Source organism: Bombus fervidus, chromosome 15 (genome assembly GCF_041682495.2).
Source record: "Bombus fervidus isolate BK054 chromosome 15, iyBomFerv1, whole genome shotgun sequence".
In the NCBI taxonomy this organism is placed as follows: Eukaryota; Metazoa; Arthropoda; class Insecta; order Hymenoptera; family Apidae; genus Bombus; species Bombus fervidus.
Genome location: NC_091531.1, coordinates 2,684,264 through 2,703,274, shown reverse-complemented (window position 1 = coordinate 2,703,274; position 19,011 = coordinate 2,684,264). Strand labels below are relative to the sequence as shown.

Below are 19,011 nucleotides of genomic sequence, written 5' to 3'. Positions count from 1 at the left end.
TCATGTCAATTACATATTAAATTTCATATCATTTACTATTAGTAGTATTTTCATATAACTACAAAGAATTGATACTGTGGAACTGAAATGCAAGACTTGCTAAAAGAACGCTACATTGGAAGATAAGGTTATGTAAGTACAAATATTTTTTGTAGTCACTATATTTATCGGAAATCACAAAAGTATTTAAACAATCATCAATTATACATATTAATAAGGCTCAACATTGGATCTGTTATGTTTAAGATGTCTATTCATGTCCTGTATATTAATATTTTGCTAAATACATTGCTACAAACATATGTTAAATATAAAGTTTTGTAACTTCTCTACTTGTATGTATATACATTCTTGTATTGATTTCAAATTTTATCACATATATAATCATGATAATCATATTTCATTACAGATTTAACGTAATTTATGTAAAATATATAATATAATATATAAAAGTTTCCTTCATGGTGAGTGTCCAAATACTTTCGTGGGTCATACGAAATAAATGTTATTTTTATTTCGTATCTGTAGCGTGATCTTAAACATGGCGCGCCAATCTGTGTGCTGCAATAACGGGCGAGAAAGAGGGCGATCTTGAAACCCTTTGCACCCCTTATGCGCTCTCATTGCATCGCTCTTAACAGTAGTTGTTCGATTCAACGTGCCTCACTCCAACCCTCGTATTCATAGGCAATATTAATACTGAAAAATATCCTAAACATTTAAGTGAACGTGCGTTCAAAGACGTGTGTTTTAAGTAGTACGTTTTCGATAAGGTAAGTAAATTGTATATTATGCACAATGTGCATGTGTATTTGCAAAATTTTCGTATTTTATGTTTGTTTGAAATACGTCAATTTTACTTCTCCGTTGAACTGTATCGTGTATCTGTTACAGCATAGAATTGTTTCGATTTCGTTTTTTAATATTTTAATAGTTGACACGATGGGACGAGATCAAATGTTAAAGGACAAAATTCAGTATGAATATTACTATATTTGCTATCCTTTCTTTATCTAGTATTAATACTAAAGTAGTTCTTGAATAAAATCAATGGCAGCTTTTGTGTCGTATCTAAATGTTGTCAGTTTTTACGTGAAATCAAACGAACGAATAAATAAAAAAAAAAAAAGAAAAATGGATTTGAAAGAAAGAAAAGAATCGAACGCGAGAGCGATCTGCGTAGAAAGCAGAGGGAATTATCTTTTTCCTTTTGTGCTTGTTCAAACTTTATGTAACTTTTTTTCCATTTCGAGTACAAAATCGTACAAAACCGTACAAATTCGACAAATCGAAAGAAAAGGAAGGAAATGTGAGTTATAATTATCAAGCCTATTACAAATTTCCTTGCCGTGGTAGCTCAGTTACTGCAAATCTAAAACCACGTACGTATAAACACATGGTTCCTTTATCGATAACAGATTTCGTAGCCTTCGCTATGATTGCCTGAAAAATGAAAAAAAGAAACCAACGAAATTTCAAAAAGGTCGGATCCATCCAAAAAACATTTTTACAGTGGGACACGTTTGGATTCTAAACGTTGAAACAAACTCAGGAATAGATACTTGTACAAAAATTTGTTCATTCTTTATTATTACATAAGCAATCGAATTTTATACACTATGCCTATAGATCGAGTTGATAAGCCGATAAGAATAGCAGAAGGGAGTGAAATGATAATGATTGAGGCAAAGGTGGGACAGAGGGTGCGAAGAGAACACGGTGGTGTTGGCAAGTAGGTGCGGGTAAGAGACAGTGACATGAAAAGAAAGAGACGAACAACTAGGCCCCAGCAGAGAAAAGGAGAACACAGGCACATGTATTTACCTATACAGTCGGAGAGTAGCGTGTATATATGTACATCGGCTGGAAGGATGGCGAATGCCGCGATATCGATCCCACGCAATATTCCCACGCGTTGTTCCCAGTAGCATTTCCGCGGGCGTAGCGACGTCGAACGTGGCCGCGGTGGTGATAGTGTCTTTTTTGCCGGTGTGACCGTTACTTGTCAACTTTCTGCACATTTACACACATCATTGCTGATATAGGCGAATATAATCATTGGCCTTGACCATTGAACACTCGTATTGGCAATCGGGTCTCGATTAAGGAAACGAATGATCGAGCGATTTTCAAGATCCCGAAGAATATAAGAATAGTTGGCCGAAAGTAATAGTGTGAATACGAAGTAATATTTAATAATGCCATAGACTGTGTTTCATGACTGTAAAATCATTCAAAAATCTTCAATCGATTGGTCATTTCTCTTTTTTCCCCAAAAACAAATTGCACGATACTTTTCCTTAGAAAAGGACAGATTACACGTACTGTCTGGAAAGAAGAAAAATGCTAGAGAACTCAGTGAAGATATTTGAATGTGTATAAATATCGAATAAACTTGCAGTTGCTTTCTATGGGTATATCGTGGCTAAGTATACGAAATATTTTGAAATTTCATTGGCAGTGTAACGGGTTGACTTGCGATATTCGTTCATATTTTTATCAGTAGAATGAAAAATACGAAAGCTACATAGAACATTGTTTTACAAATTCCAAATGTCAAACATTGTAACGAATACTCTGTTTTCTGGAAATTCTCCGTATTTTTGGATATCACGCGACTTCTCAAGTTACTTTGACATCTTTTTAAACGCATCAAAATCAGCAGTATAGTATTATACTGGTAAAATTTGAAACAATTCTGAAGATATTCCCTGCAGAATATTTCAGCCTCAAATTGAAAATTTTAGGCTGGTTTCATAGTTATGAAACGCAGTGTACAGCTGTTTGATGAAATCAGGCGAAGGAAAGTAATAGAACGTTTTAATTATTGTTAATATTTGTTTTCTTTCAGGTAATATCGTGCGATCGTCGGTGAAAATGTGGGGAAGAGCAAGTATGGCAGCTGTAATGGTCCTGTTTCTAGCGTGTTTGTGCACGTTGAATATGGCCTATGCCAAAGGTATAGTTTTTCTTTGCAGTTCTAACCCTTTGTACTCGTGACTCATCTATTCACATCGATTTGGATATAAACCCTTTGATAGCGTAATACTGTGACGAGGCGAAGAATTCAGAAGTTTTTTGTTGTTTCGATCTTTTGCATATTTTTTACATTTCTGGTATATTATTAGAAAAATATGTACTTTCAACTTTTTAAATTATTAGTATAAATAATTAGTAATCAATAGCAAATTATTGGAAGAAATCGGATAAATGTAATTACGGAAAGAAGTTTCTTTCTTTAGGAAAGAAAGATCTTCTTTTTCTAAACACACTGTAGTCTCTACATAATTTTTAAACTACCAAATTAATCATTAGGAATAATACTTACTACCTTCTTATAAACTCAATAAATTATACATTTGTTGAATTCTATTCAAAAAAATGAACTATGATATATAATGTATATTTTCTTTACATTTCATTTACAATTAAATTATGTTTATTCACTGCTTGGAGCAATGTCGATGGCATTTGTGTTGATAGAAGAAGAATCTTCTTCATTCGACTTATGTATTACAATCTACGATAGAAGCTATCCGAAAATATGGGAGGTTACTTGTAAGCCTGATTTTAGACGTTAAAACAATGAAAAGAGTATTTTATAAAAGAGTACTTGTTTCAAACTTCACGATTATCGAATCATTGCAATGCCAATGAAATTTCAAAATATATCATATAGCACACACAGATAATACTTTCGCAAGGAATTACTATGTATAAGTGTCCAAATACTTTCATGAGGCATTGTACATGATACATAATAAGAACAAAAGAAAGTTAACAGACAATTAATTAAATTTATAGTGGGAAGCATCACAGAGTCCACTTCAAGCGATACTGATGCGGAGAACATTTTGGAACGAGCAACTGCATGGTTATGGAGTCAACGAAATAAAAACGCTGGTTGGGGAAACGACACTCATCGAGTGTTGCTGGTCCTCCGACTAAGTAATCTCTCGCGAGAGGATAATGTTGCACCTGCCGCTCCCCTCGAACTGCAACTCAGCAGCAAACAAATGGAGTTAGAAATAGTCTTGCTATTATGGAGGTAAAAGATACTCTTTTTTTAATACTTTCACAACCGGTAGTACAGATAAGTACAAGGGTCTATACGTAGTTGAACGACGTTCACAATTGAGTGACTTATAACTGTAGCAAAAACAATTCTTATTTACGTTCGTCCTTCTCTAGGAAGTCAAGACATTGTGACATGTTTGCAGTTCTTCGAGTTTCGAACGTATCTTTAATGGACAAAGAAGTGAAAAGGAACTCCGAGGAGGAACGTCTGAATAAAATAAAGCGCAATGTATTGTTAGATTCAGGATCGAAACCCGAAGAATCATAAATACGTCCGTCAAAAAATATTTGTCACTTAGTAAACACCGTGAAAGTTTAAAATCTAAAATTTTTTAATTACTAATCGGCTATAGATCTTGGTAATTATCAATATCACGCTCAGCTCTGCGATTTCGATGACTTTTAAATATGATTCTGAACAACTGTTTTCTATACATGCAATCGTCGTCAAGGTCTGGTTTCCAAAATATTCGTAAAAAGCTGTCGGCGCGTGGCTACAATGACTTCTGCTTATAATTGTACGCACGTGACAGCCTATGTGTCAGTATTGGTTGCCGGTCACATCACTTCGGCCCGCTAAAATGAGACGGAATCCAAACCTATATGAACTATAAACAAAGGACAAAAATTCTTTTGTTTTATCCATCTACCGCGCCACTGTGAAACGGTTGGTAACCAATACTGACAATATACGCTGTCACGGACGCACAATTGTAGACAGAATTCAGTGTAGTGGTAACGACAGTATTTTGCAAGTATTGTAAGTATAATCAATCATATATTGATTTCTTCATCATATTTAAAAATTATTGAAATCAGTGAGGTGGATAAGATATCGATAATTATCTAGATAATTCTTTTTTTACAAATTTACGTTTTCATACAGTCAATTAACGAAGTAGAATTTAAACAAACATGCGTTCTACCTATTGAAAATTATAACAAATACTCTTGAATATATTTTAAACAGTTTTATATTTTGTATGCGTTCCGTGTATCTTTGTATCCTTAAGTTTCGCATGAATGCGTAAATATGCGCAGATTTTTTATTATTCACTCAAAAACCAATGACAGCATTTTTCTATAGACACAGAGAAGTTGGTTTTTCACCGGTTCGACTAGCACGCTACACTCTTGCCTTAAACGCCATGTGCACGGATCCAAGACAGTTTCACGGTCACGACTTGATCGGAACGCTTCAACATCACGAACCACCGACCGATTATGAGTTCGCCCTTACAACGCTAGCTGCGTGCAACGCACAAGCTCATGTAAGGAAAAGACAGATACGTCGATTGCTCGACATTGCGAACGCTGCTCAGGATCACAATGTGGGTGAGTGCCTTCAGAGTTTCCCGATATTCTCCTGATTGCGTCGGAGTTGTTAAGAGTTTTTTCATATGGGGATACGCAGGCTCATGAAAGTGTTTACAAACATTTGTGTTCGAACATTGGTTTCTATGAATATACAGATTACACGTGTTATGCAAAACATCTTAAAATTTCGTTAGCAACGCAACAAGACACGAGTATCATAATTATATGTATCGCAATATGAAACCAATCGGAAAATTCACAGTATTGTTCGCTTTAGCTTTCACAGTCTGGGACAAATCTGCATGTTTATCTGGCTTGGTGACTTCTGAGAATTTAGCTGATCGCGAGGGAAGACGAAAGAACGAATGTGCGTGAGATATTGATACCGGGCACGAGAGCACGCAGCCTGCAGTGAGACAATGAGACAACGTAAAGGCTCCTATACACGTTGAGACATGTTGCGATGCACGCATTGACACTTAGATTTCACGATACATGTTACGATTCATGTAGTTCCATATCAGTGAATCGGTATGAAAAGCAACTTGTATGTATGCAAAAATCAGAATCCGATCTTAAGTGGCGAGCAAAGCCGATTTGGATGCAAGTTTCAACGCGTAGAGGTAGAGGGTAGCATACCAAGCATACCATTGAAGGTAGCCGAAGATAATTTACAGTAGATTCTTATCATTGAATTTTGTTTATCAATCCTTTGAATTAAAAAATCTCTTCGTCTCGATTAACCATCGTTATGCCCATTTCTTCCAGACTTTTAATTTTTTAATTTTTGTAATCAACATAAAACTCCTTCTATGGATAACAATACTGGAATATATGGAAAATAATTAGACATTTCGAAACACGTGTTTCAACGTCGGTATCACACGTAATCACAAATGGAGAAGAACTGGTAATGTCGAGGTGAACTGATGTTGATGCAAATTTCATGAAACCTAGGCGTCGACACGTACGTCGCAACATGTTATAAAGCGTACAGAGAGGGACCTGCATGTCGAGACTCTATTTCCAAGAACTTCTGGCAAATCCGAACACCAAAGCGAACACTACTGTACAGAGAAATTACGAAATATTTATTGCAAACGTATATCTAAGCACATAATAAGTGTTAACTATGATCTCACTGAATATTATTACCGCTTTATTAATATAATGGATAATTGACTGTTTGAAATGAAGTATCACTCAAGAGCAAATGGTCCACATCCTGTTACGGAATTAAATGGATATTGTATGGCATGAGTATTTCCCATATTTTAGTCTCGAAAGTATATCTCATACACGTATATACATTGGTTAAAGTATTGACAAACATCCTTATTTTCCAATGAACGTTTCCTTTATCAGGCTCTACACACATTTCATTTTCTCAGTACCAAATTTTTGCAGACATATAAAAGTACATACCTGTATCTAATTAATTAGTATGTTAGAAATTTATCAGGACAGGTTTATTCCTTCAAGATTCTGGAGAGATAAATGTCGCGTGGTCCTTCACAGTCACAGTTCGCTTACGAAAAAAGGTATCATTGCCTTCCCTACTCACCTGGCCAAATCCTCTAGACTTTAGATTTAGACAAAGTCTTTATTATTTGGCAATGCGACCTTGCGTCGCGTCAGTCAACTACCTTACGCATCCTCTCTATAAGCTCTATAAACATTAAACAGTCGTATCATCGACGCTTCGTTTCATAGTTCAACGCCTTGGGATCGCGCCGGCTATCGACTTTTCAAACATGCACTCAAGCGTCTTGCCAAGGTCCTTATCCGAGCCCTCGGCCCAGTCACAAATTACGGTAAGGCCAGATAGCGGCGAGCTATCTGCTACAACGTCGTGAAGAAAATGCATTGCCTCTAACAAGTATGTAAGTGCTATAATAAATACGATAGCGTGCGATTACTTTTTATAGCCCCATATGAAAGAGCTCTTATTGTTAGATTATTTCCGAATTGGTTTTTCAAAACAATCACTTTCCTTCATCTCATAATTTCTCTTTCTGATCTTAGATACCGTCGCAATGGTAATCTTAGCCTTAAGGTGCATCGTGCAGGACCACAGACATCGAAATCTCCATCATTTTGTGCGCAAACCATCGATTGGTTTAGCACAACAGCAAAGACTCGATGGTAGTTTCGGAGACGTTCGTACAACGGCCTTAGTAATGCAAGCCCTCGAGGAAGCAGAAAATGAGCCTGCTGATAATTGGAATAGATCAGCTGCTTTAGCATGGTTAACCAGTCAGCAACGAGCCGATGGTTCTTTCGCTGGTGATGTTCGTGCGACCGCTGAAGCACTTCTAGGAGTGACACCACGTGGTTTAGCGAGTATCAGAACGCTTGATTGCGGACAAGGACCTAGCGAAACTTCATTACCGAAATTCACTACAGGTGGTAATGGTAAGTACTTTTAACATTCGTCATTCCCCTTTTCTTTTTTTTCATACATATAAAGGCTCATACAGGCACGTCCAGCAATCGTTAGTCGAGTAATTTAGTAACTTATCGCGTATGAGCATAGAATAATTTAGTCAAATACAATACATTCAATTATTTGGCCCACGAACACTTACTACGGAACCTTTTTTATGGCTATATTATGTGCATTATGCGAAACTCTTTGAAATTTCGCTAGCGTTATATCGATGTTCGCGATCATAATAGTTGAATCTGAAAGCAATGCGAAAATGTATATGTCTATAACCTACAAGACATTTATTGCAAACATACAGTTATTGCTAGTGAAAAATTAGTATACAACATGAATAATAGTCTTAAACATACGTTTACAATTAATGGTAAAGATTGATACTTGTACTAATAGCTAAAGACCCACTATATATATATACATACAGTTATACATACATACATACATATATGTATGTATGTATGTATGTATGTATGTATGTATGTATGTATGTATGTATGTATGTATGTATTAATATAACGACTAATTGACTGTTCAAATGCTTTGGTTACCTTCGCGAAGTGTATGCTTTTAACAGAAATTCCGTAATTTGTACGTATATTTTCAGATCTGTTTCGAATGTTATCAATATGATTACATTGTTAATGAGACTTCAAAGTGTTTTGTATAATACAGAGTGGTAGGAAAAAGAGGTTCGTAGTTTTTAAAGCAGATAGTACTCGCCAAACGATGAAGAAAGTTCTAATAAGCATGGATCGAAAAATCAATGTTTTTAAAATTGTGAACAACTTTGTGTCGAGTAAAGCGACTGACATTCTTTTTTTTCCTGGTTACAAAAGATTCTCTCCATGTCCTCCTTCCATTTCTACACGCGCTTGACACCTTCATATCAGAGAATTCCATATTCTTTCTAAAATTCCTGGACGTGGAATTCTAATTGTCTCACTGGCATTTTGTATTGACGCATAGGACTTTGAGACGCACATATATATGCGTCGTTTTCTCCCTTCTATATGTATGTATGTATATGACGGGGCAGCATATTACATTTTGAATAACTAATCCTAAGAGTAACGAACCTCCGTTTTTTATCATCCTATATATGTATACGCATAAATAGTTCCGGTAATTATCGATATCTCATCCACCTGATCGATTTTAATGATTTTTGAATGTATTATCAGGATATGATTCTGAACAACTTTTACCTATGTGTACATACAAACCGCCGCTTGGCCTTAGTTTTCGAGACATTGGCAAAAAATTATCGGTACCACCACAGTAAATTCCTTCACAGCGAATATGCAATTGCGCATGCGTGACAGCGTATACATATGTCTGCATTAACTAACCTTAAGCCCCGCCGCGATGCGGTGGTCGCATATATTGTAACGTCTAACCTAATTCATATCTTTTGTTTGTAATTTATACAGGTTTTGGTTAGGCGTGATTTTATTCCACCAATAATAACGCTGGAACTGTAAGGGATGCGTAATTATAGTATCGACAGCTTTTGCAAATATCTCGAATACTAAACCGAGCGGTGGTTACATGTATAGGAAAAAGTTGCTCAAAATATTGATTTTTATAATATATTGAAAAGTCATCGATATCGGTGAAGCGGATGGTACCGATAATTAACAATATTTTCGTGGGCCGCTTTTTGCTCGTTTTGATGAGTACTACATTACATGCATCTGAAGTTTGATAGCAACTTTCTGAAGCACCCTGTATAAGGCATTGGGATACAAACAGTCTTTTTCTTGTAGCGTCGATAGTTTTTTTTATGGCATTATATTCCAAAGTGAAATTGCTATTTTTCGAGCCCGATGTAGGGTATAGTTGCTACCTGTATGCTACAGTTACACAATTTTACAAATATTTCAATGCAATGCTGCAGAGCCAGCGGCGATTCCAGGCAATCGCAACGACAGTGTATCGATATCTGTAATTTCTGGAGGCAGTATCGCGGGTAATGTTACCGTTGGGAATATCGAAAGTAATGGAAACAATGGGAATAACGGGAACAATGGCAATAATGCAGTAAACACGCTCAACACGAGCAATACCGATGGTATGATCGTTACCGCTGCAACACCGATTATGGTGAACGTCTCTTACACTCTATGGGTTGGCAGCAACGTAAACGAGACATACAGTTTGATAGTGACCGCATCTAAAAACGAAACATTTTACGAAGTGATGCTTCTAGCCGCAGAAATGTCACCGCATTTCCAATTTGTTGCATCCGAATGGCCGAATGGACATTATGTTCACACGATAGCAGGTTACAAAGAGGAACCAATGTCCTATCATTATTGGTTGTTATATCGACTCACTTCTCCGCCAGATCCAGCCTCGCCACCGGGTAATCAACTGGTTGCACCTGGGGGTATGTAAAAGCGGAAAAATACACTGCTCAGTACAATCAAGGGACCACTATACTATCAACTTGTTATTTTTTATTTATTGTCATAGATAATCAAGATAAAAGTAAAATAATATTCATAATACTATTTCTAATGTTTGTATTGTATTATAATGTATATTTATATGGTTACTTATTAATTTTTCAATATTTCAATATGGCACTACATCTGTATGTTTTGGTTTGTGCAAAAGAGGATGGTTCAAATGTCGTGTTGCTTATTCCATTAACATACGAACTATTTATTATTTATTAGTAATTTGAAAATATGTAAACAATTTCTTCCTCTTGTTAATCACTGTACGAAGACTATAGAGAAAGTACATGATAAGTCACGTTTTCCATTTTTCACTGGAAAGCACTTATGATGAACGAGAAGATATTGTCAATCAAGCTCGTATTACAAAAATTGTTTTTGTATTTTATTTTGAGGCTAAACGTACCTTTCGTCCTCTCAAAAATTTGAAAAATATTGCTCGTCATAATATTAACTTGAATAACATCAAATTCGACCATTTATACAACTCCCCTATCTCTAATAGAGATTTCCAAGATATCTCAAAAAAATATTCGACATCAATTGCAATGGCTGTTGAGACTTTGCACAAAGTTTTATCAAACTCGAGGTGCCAGACTTGGGCGATTGGCGTCTCTTGTTAAAATTTCCCTAGACTCGTATATACAGGGTGCCGTACGTAACAAGGACAAGTTATACATAGTTCTGAAATGATGAAAGGTAGAAAAGAATTTCGTTAAATGAAATTAAATAGTTTTATTTATTTTATTTCGAATAATACATGGTCCGGTGTTTATGTATGTCCATATCCATTGTGGAAGTGATAGGATTTTAAAGATCTTAAGATCCTCTCTACTTTTTAAATAGATTTATAAATCTTTTTACGTATCAACCGCTGTGTCTTTTGATTCTCTATACTCTATGGTATACAGAAGTATTAGAATTAAAGGATATTTCAATTTTATATAAAGTTCATTAAATCGAGTATATGGGAGATATGGAAAACATAAACATACAAGTGCTACATCGTCTTCTTCGTCTTTTATACGATAACGACACGATTTTACAAAATTAATGTTAAAATCTCTTTTAAGCTAAGCAATTTTCCACCTATATATTTTATTATATATGTATATATTTTTTTATAGAGAATACAACCATTTAACGATTGGTGTATAAACAAATGGATATATAGTTCTATTTGAAAAAATGGAGGTGATCTTAAAATATTCGAAAATATTCACCAACTTCGAAGTAGTCACCTACTCTAGAACATGTATCATTCAAAAGATTTTAATTTTGTCTAATGAAATTTTTTTCTATCTTTTACCTTTTACTACAGCTATAGTATGTCCCAGTTACATGACACCCTATACACATATTACATATATCCTTAATACCAAGAGTATTTCATGCGTCACTTCCTCGTCCTAATATCGACATATCGACATATGTATGTACAACACCGTTACTATGCTCTAACTAGAACAATCTTTTAGGTGTGGATGACCTACAGATCAGCGAGGGAGATCACTATCTGTTCTGGTATAAAAAGCTATGAGAATCTGCAACATGTTGATTTTCGGTTGAACCAAACGAGAACCAGAAGCAGACAAAGGAACGGAACTACTCTGAATGTGTTTGTATGGATGCAGAGAAAGAGAGATGGTGTATGCGTGTATGGTGTGTGTGTGTGTGTGTGTGTGTGAGAGAGAGAGAGAAAGAGAGAGAGGGAATTGAGGAATAAGGAGAATAATGCAAGAGCAAAGAGTAAAAATTCTTATCGTTAGTTACGCGAAAAGGGCTCACTTTATTCACTGCCATCGCTAAAACTTACGTACAACACTGTACACGACATTTTCCTGGAACATCTTCGCATCGTTCGTATGTCATGTTCTTAGGAGGGTGCCGAAGAAAATAGAGCTGGCAGTGACTGATTTTCTTAAACTCTGCTCTAAACCGGAGCCGATTCAATGAATTGGTGAATTGGAGAATTGGCGACACATGACATCGCTACTTGGACTGACGTGGTACGGGGCAATAATGAAAATACCATGAGTATCGTAATTTAAGCTAACAGCATATTTTCTATGAAACTGCAATGCACAACCACATTGTACCTAAGTACTTATACGATATGGCGATAACGTATGACGTATAGTATCAACAACGTATCGATTGATATTTCAATAAATCCCATATCTATATTATATTAGTAACCTAACCTATTTCTTGGTATCTTGCTGCGCAATTGCTTTATAATCACCGAATTCCTGCGCTACAAGACGAAATGTCTGCTTGCCACGATAAATAACATACACGAAAAAGAAATTTCTCCTCCGGGGAAGAATATATTTCGATCGACGGTTTTTGATAATTTGCCTAACATTGTAATATGTATACAGTATGTTTTGTTTCTTGGAATGAATAAAATGTCAAATTACAAATTGTACATGGCGTTTTATCCCCTCGAAAAACTGCAACATACACATAGGATACTATTGTAAATGGAACTGCATACCTTATTTAAAAAATTATATTTAATTTATTTTTCACAGACTCGTTTGTATTATAGGTTATACTGTTACATTAGTGTCGTTGTATTTATTATTGAAAGAAACTTTTTGTTTTAAAAGGGTTAAGAAGTTCATTATACACAGTTCTTGGAATAGAATTATAATAGAATATAAGGTACAGAGGGTCTTTTAAAAGTTGATAAAGAAACTATTGTGATTAATTCTATCAATGACATTTAAAATCGACTAACACTTGGACGAATCGTGTATTTAATTTCACATACCATTAACAAGGTTTAAAATAAACAATTTATATTTCATGTGGTATATGTGTAGGTATTACAAAAGGTATTTGTACACCATTGTATTTCTTATTTCATCTAGATACTAATTAGTTTGGTTCGATACAATAAATTTTACATCATTTAATAGTATGTACTTTCATACTATCGCAAGAATTTGATACTTTGATGAAAATGATATGCAGAACTAATAAAAAAGCGCTTCATTGGAGAATAAGGGTACGTATAAATACTTTTTGTAGCTACTTGTATATCTGTTGGTTTCACAAGGAGATAAGAAATATTGTTTTTGTTTCATTAGTTCATTAGTTGCCCATTATTTCATATAGTTTAGCAACGTACATGTATCGTTAATATAAATTGACGAAAGTAATCACATAGCAGCGATGTAAATGATTACGCTGTTAAACGACAGCAGAAGGTTAATTATTTTGCATTAATTACTTGCATAAAGGCAATTGCTTTAGATACTAGCGTTAGCCGCATATTCAGCAGTTTGAAATTGTACCGTAAGTACGTGATTGACTCAATGTTATCAGTATCATAACTTCGATTTATCAGTAATTAGTTGCAATAATAACCGGAAGTATTGACATAGATCTAATTCTCATGTAAAATCCTAATAAATCTATACAATATAGATTATTTATCCAATCTCTTATAAATTATAAGACATAATTTCGACTTTAAAGTTTAAATATGTTCAGTGAATTCCGGTTACTTGAAACACATCGGGACCAGCGTATCATATATATAAATACATACATATGTATATATATACGTGTATGTATGTAGGTGCATACGTAAAATGTTATAAAATAAACAAACTAGTTGAAGACAGTTCTGAAACAAGGACAAAGTTACAGCAAGCGGAAACAAACGTGAAGTATAACACATAAATAACATTCTGTGTTGTGCCTACGAAAAAAGTGGCAAGGCAAAGAAACGCAGGTCTGATTGGTTATTTCTAAAGGAGCGTTCAGACGATTAATATTATTGTGAATATTATCGTTAATACTCAGAGTCCTCAAAATTATCATACGCAAGAGACCCTTTAGACCTACATACATGTATATATTGTTAATACAATGTTGAGAACCACTTTGGTCGCTTACGAAAACGCCATTCGTTTGTATTACTTTATATCTTTTTATATGGACCGCGTAGAGATGTGCGCGTATTTGAGGACGCAACTGTATGACGACTATTTTATTCTCGAGACTTACCAACTGGACTGATCTGTTTTCCTGTTATCGTTGGTCTCATAAAATTGATCAAGTAGGACCGTCTCTCAAATAGCATTTATGCATGTTATGTATGACACCGGAAGAAGAGTTTTTTCCGGTGGTATAGCCAATCGAAACGTTGTATTTTTATACACACATATGTGTGTAAGTAATGGCTTTGTTGATAATAACAGTTTGTCAAAACTGTCTATGTTGATTCGAAAATAAGCGAAAAATTTGATAGGACAAGCTCTTAGATCATCGTGTAGTATAGCGTGTAATACTTTTATTTCAACAATCGTTCGCTGGAGAAAAGCAAAAATTATTGCAGTTTTTCAAAGTACACGACGAAGCTAATGGTGAAAACAGCAATAAAACTGTTTCGCTGCATTATGTGAGCGACAGCGACAAAATAGACTGACGTTAGTGCGCGGGGGCCCTAATAGACTCAATACGATCATGCAGATAAGCACTCGTTTTGTCCGAAAGCGTCATGTTACAAACAAGACCATATAGTAAAGCGTGATGGAGAGTGAAGGAGAGGAGTAGTCCACTCTTGTCCTTGTGTCGTCCCGTTTGCTATCTTCTTGTTCTCGTATAGAGTACTGCAAACTGCAGTCATCTGTCTCAAATAAGCAGCACACTGTCCCAATTAAAATGAAGAAAGCTAGGACTATTTATTCGATTAGGACTTTTTATTTTTTAAATCGTGTTCCAAATAAATTGTTACCTCGATTAATTGCTGTGGTTCAAATAAACGGAATCCACTATATATCATAATTTATTATTATTATCTCACAAATGTGTAAAAGACGTTAACCTCATGAATTGTATTATTTTCGTATAATCCCTTCCCACTGCTAATTAATTTTTTTTTATCATTCCTGTTGCGTCACGTATCCTTATAGTGCGTTTAGACTACACCAAACGTGTGAACGTACATTTCTCCATTCTGACAAAATTTCGTAACTAAAAGACATAAACGAGTATTCGTTCGCTGTTTTGCGATCGCTCGCCGAATTGGAGATCGAAAATCCGAATGCTCTAACAATAAAAGTGCTCTACACCTTCACGATGAACGCGAACGAATGGAATGTTCGTAGAAATTAAACCGAGCATCTGAAATGTTCGATAGTTATATTGGGACTCGTGACTGCGATATCTGACGAAGGAACTATAATTGACTTAACGAAAAAAAAAAAAAAGAAAAAGAAGAAACAGGAAAGAAATATTTTAAAATCGCGTTAGCACTGTGAAGAGGTACGACTGTCGCAATTATATTGGTAAACTTTGAAACTTTGAAGATCACACAACTATTTGAACAGTTTATTTATTATGTTAATAAGCTACTACATGCAATGAAACTATTTTTGGTATTGATCGCATGTTCAAGGCTGCCATTCATACTGTGTATTAATTTTTCACTAATAGTAAGTGTATGTTTTCAATAAATGTTGCGTAACCTCTATATACATTTTGTGTTGAAAATGACAACGTGAGTTGGCGCTCGCCATCCATATGCAGATGCGCTAGTTACAATAAATAGTAACTAGAAGATAGTTCTAGATACAATCGATAGATTTAATCGATAGGTTCAAGAAGTTCTTTTGTTTTTATCCCTAGTTCATGTAAGAAAGTGCGATAAAGGTTTTTCGGTTCAGAACGGTCTGATAGATTTATCCAAAGAATAAAATAATAGCTATTGTGATCCTACCTCTGAATACAGAAATAACATTTTCAGACTGATTTCAAATTTTATTGTTACAATCACGAGTATCGCTACAGCGTTAACGAAATGTCAAACAGTTTCGTATAATGCACATCTTAGTATATTCATAAAAATGTTCTGTGCTAAGTGATCGAATACTTTCGTGAGCTACTGTATTTTATTGAAACTCGTCTCTTCATTTCTCTTCCTTCTCTCTTTTCTTCTTCTCATTTTTCTATTGTTTATAACCATCGATTACATCGCGGCAATTATGCGGATATGGTGAACGAGGATCAGCAAGAGTGTACAGGCGATCGATGCATACGTTCGAGGGAAAAACGAAAACTCAGACAGAGAGTAAAAACCGGCGTGAGGGGGAAAAACATGAAACAGATATCTACGCTGGCGAGATATTAGCCGGGAAATTGTTGACGAGACATTCGCTTGGAAAAATTTGTATGTAATCAGTTCGTGGTAAGTCGATGTTTAAATTTCGACTTGCTACCGTATAGACAAAAATATTGCAGCGTAAAAATTCCACACACACAAGAACCTTCGCAGCCTATGGAAGATACGAACGAAAAGTATTAATAATATCTAAGGTATCTTATATAAGGTATTAATAATTGGGTTGGCAACTAAGTGATTGCCATTGCGTTTTGACCAAATGGGCGAACGCTTGTCCTTTATTCGCTTTAAAAAACTTAGAAACAAGAGTGTAAACGAGCCAAGCAGCACAAGTAACGAATGCCCGGCGAATTGGAAACCGAATATCCGAATGCTTTGGCGATGCTCTAAAAGTGCTCTAAAATGCTCTAAAACCGCCTGTTCGATTGTTTTCATTTTCATTGCGGCAAAAGTGAGCCAAGTATAGTACACGTAATATGTACATACGTTCAGTGTTGGATTCTTTTCTAAATATGTATATGTAGATGCTAAAAAATGTGCGTGAATATTTTTGATCAGTTTAGAATATTTTTAAGAAGTGAAAAAGCATTTTTGTCCAATGATTTTGTAAATCGGATACGTTTATGAAAATTATATTTATAACAACATAACTGTCATCCTGGGTGCAAATGGTTCCAATTTTAAAAAATATAAATCTTATTTTTGAAGATTCTATTCTTGTATATACTATAAATAGGTGGTGATTTATTTAACTATCGATGAGAAATTATTTTATCGTATATTGTTAAAAAAAAATAACAAATAATTCATTGTATTAATTGCATATTCCAATTTCAAATTTTCTATTCCTCTTGATCGTTTCTTTTATCTAAACGTGAAAAAAGAAATTACATTCAAATTTCGCATTTGAGTTGCTTCGAACGAAACTTGTTCTATTTCAAAGGGATCACCATCTTTAAGGTATTTTCTGCTTTAAATCGCACGCCGTAAAATGCGCACTGTACGACTTTTAACGGATGGTTACGAAAAAGAAACCACAAAATTATTAATCAGAAGAAAAAAGAATATTTCTCTGAAAGAATGATTCCCAAATAATTGGAATTTTAGAGATGTTCTACAAAACATTTGTCAAAATATTCTTACGTGGAAAACATTAACTTGATCGAAAATTAACTTTAAAAAAACTACAGTGAAATCAGACTGCAATGATTTGGTTTTTTATAATTCGTAATCACTACAGCTACCTGTGTATAATGGTACGTTATAATATAAATTATTAAATTAATTTTCAAAAGTCAATATATGTATATATGTACAATAATAAAACTGGCGTTTGTAATTGTTATACCTTAGAAAATCATTTTGTTGCTTTACAATTACATTTTCTTTATCTCCAGACACTTCAATTCTTCAATTGCAAGACAGATTAAGAAGGATATTCTATATTCTATATTGACAAAGAGATTCCCAAAGTGAATACAACCACATACTGCCATTTAAACAGCAAATGTATATTTATATACATATTACTATATACAAGAAATGGTAAAAAAAATTATTGCTATATCTTTTAACAAGTACTATACTATTCACATAACAAGTACTATTTATATTCTAGTTCATATTCCAAGAGAAACTGCAATGATTTGGTTTTTTATAATTCGTAATCACCATAGCTACCTGTGTATAATGGTATGTTATAACCTGATTAAATTAATTTTCAAAAGTCATATGTATATATGTACAATAATAAAATTAGCATTTGTAATTGTCATATCTTAGAGAATCAATTTGCTGCTTTACAATTACATTCTCTTTATCTTCAGACACTTCAATTCTTCAATTGCAAGACAGATTAAGAAGGATATTTTATATTCTATATTGACAGAAAGATTCCCAATGTGAATGCAACTACATACTGCCATTTAAACAGCAAATATATATTTATATGCATATTACTATATACAAGAAATGGTAAAAAAAATTATTGCTATATCTTTTAACAAGTACTATACTATTCACATAACAAGTACTATCTATATTCTAGTTCATACTCCATGAGAAGGTAGCAGGCGACGTTTCTGACTATTAATCCTAAATTAATTTATTTCTATTAAAAATTAAATCATTAATTCCCCCAATTTGATCGAATTATTATAAATTGCATACTCTTATTGTAAATTATAAATCGACCAAAGTCTGCGGACACTTATGAGCGGCAGTGCATGCATGTTAAGATTACGAAGACATCGGTGTTTGATAGTCTGATTGTTAGTAGAAGGCGAACATTAATCGTAAATGAAATTCGTCGCATCCAGCGAAACCAGGAAAAAGGAAAGAAACAAGGAATCACACAATACATAATTAATCATTCAACACGGTATTTCGAGGTTTGAATGCAAAATGGCTACGATCGATCCATCGCACTGCCGACGAAATGATTTTGTAACAAGGCCCTCCCGACAGTTTCGTTCCGTCCCGTTCTCTCGATCTCTGCTGTTCTCTCTTCCTCCCCCTCGCCATTTCTCTTTCCGTCTGACGTTTGTTCGTTGGACGTCTGGTTCACGACC

The 19,011-nt window shown here is 34.6% G+C and overlaps 2 protein-coding genes and 1 long non-coding RNA gene across 6 annotated transcripts in view; 2 read left to right on the top strand and 1 right to left on the bottom strand.

Annotated features, from left to right (window-relative positions):
- The window catches only part of Pa1 (PTIP binding protein Pa1), an 89,922-nt gene that overhangs the window by 4,682 nt on the left and 66,229 nt on the right, over positions 1-19,011 (top strand). The window lies entirely within an intron of this gene.
- LOC139995158 (uncharacterized protein CG3556) lies at positions 550-12,733 on the top strand. 4 transcript variants are annotated; one of them, XM_072018389.1, is made up of 7 exons: positions 550-773; positions 2,852-2,959; positions 3,805-4,048; positions 5,165-5,412; positions 7,420-7,809; positions 9,738-10,229; positions 11,781-12,733. In XM_072018389.1, the coding sequence occupies exons 2-7, from the start codon at positions 2,878-2,880 to the stop codon at positions 11,840-11,842; spliced, it is 1,518 nt and encodes a 505-aa protein (XP_071874490.1). In that variant the 5' UTR covers positions 550-773; positions 2,852-2,877; the 3' UTR covers positions 11,843-12,733. The 4 variants fall into 4 exon arrangements, with proteins under 4 accessions (XP_071874490.1, XP_071874492.1, XP_071874491.1 ...); XM_072018391.1 differs by lacking the exon at positions 550-773 and adding an exon at positions 1,574-2,166; XM_072018390.1 differs by lacking the exon at positions 550-773 and adding an exon at positions 1,574-2,174.
- On the bottom strand, positions 5,191-7,421 carry LOC139995194 (uncharacterized). The gene is made up of 2 exons (XR_011801908.1): positions 6,289-7,421; positions 5,191-6,198 (listed from the first exon to the last, which is right to left on the bottom strand). It is a non-coding gene; the product is annotated as an uncharacterized lncRNA (long non-coding RNA).

Excerpts from the sequence above, each read along its gene's own strand:
- LOC139995158 (XM_072018389.1), top strand. The coding sequence starts at position 2,878 with ATGTGGGGAAGAGCAAGTATGGCAGCTGTAATGGTCCTGTTTCTAGCG. Across the intron at positions 2,960-3,804 it reads GAATATGGCCTATGCCAAAG|TGGGAAGCATCACAGAGTCC; the intron begins GTATAGTTTTTC and ends TTAAATTTATAG. Across the intron at positions 10,230-11,780 it reads TCAACTGGTTGCACCTGGGG|GTGTGGATGACCTACAGATC; the intron begins GTATGTAAAAGC and ends ACAATCTTTTAG.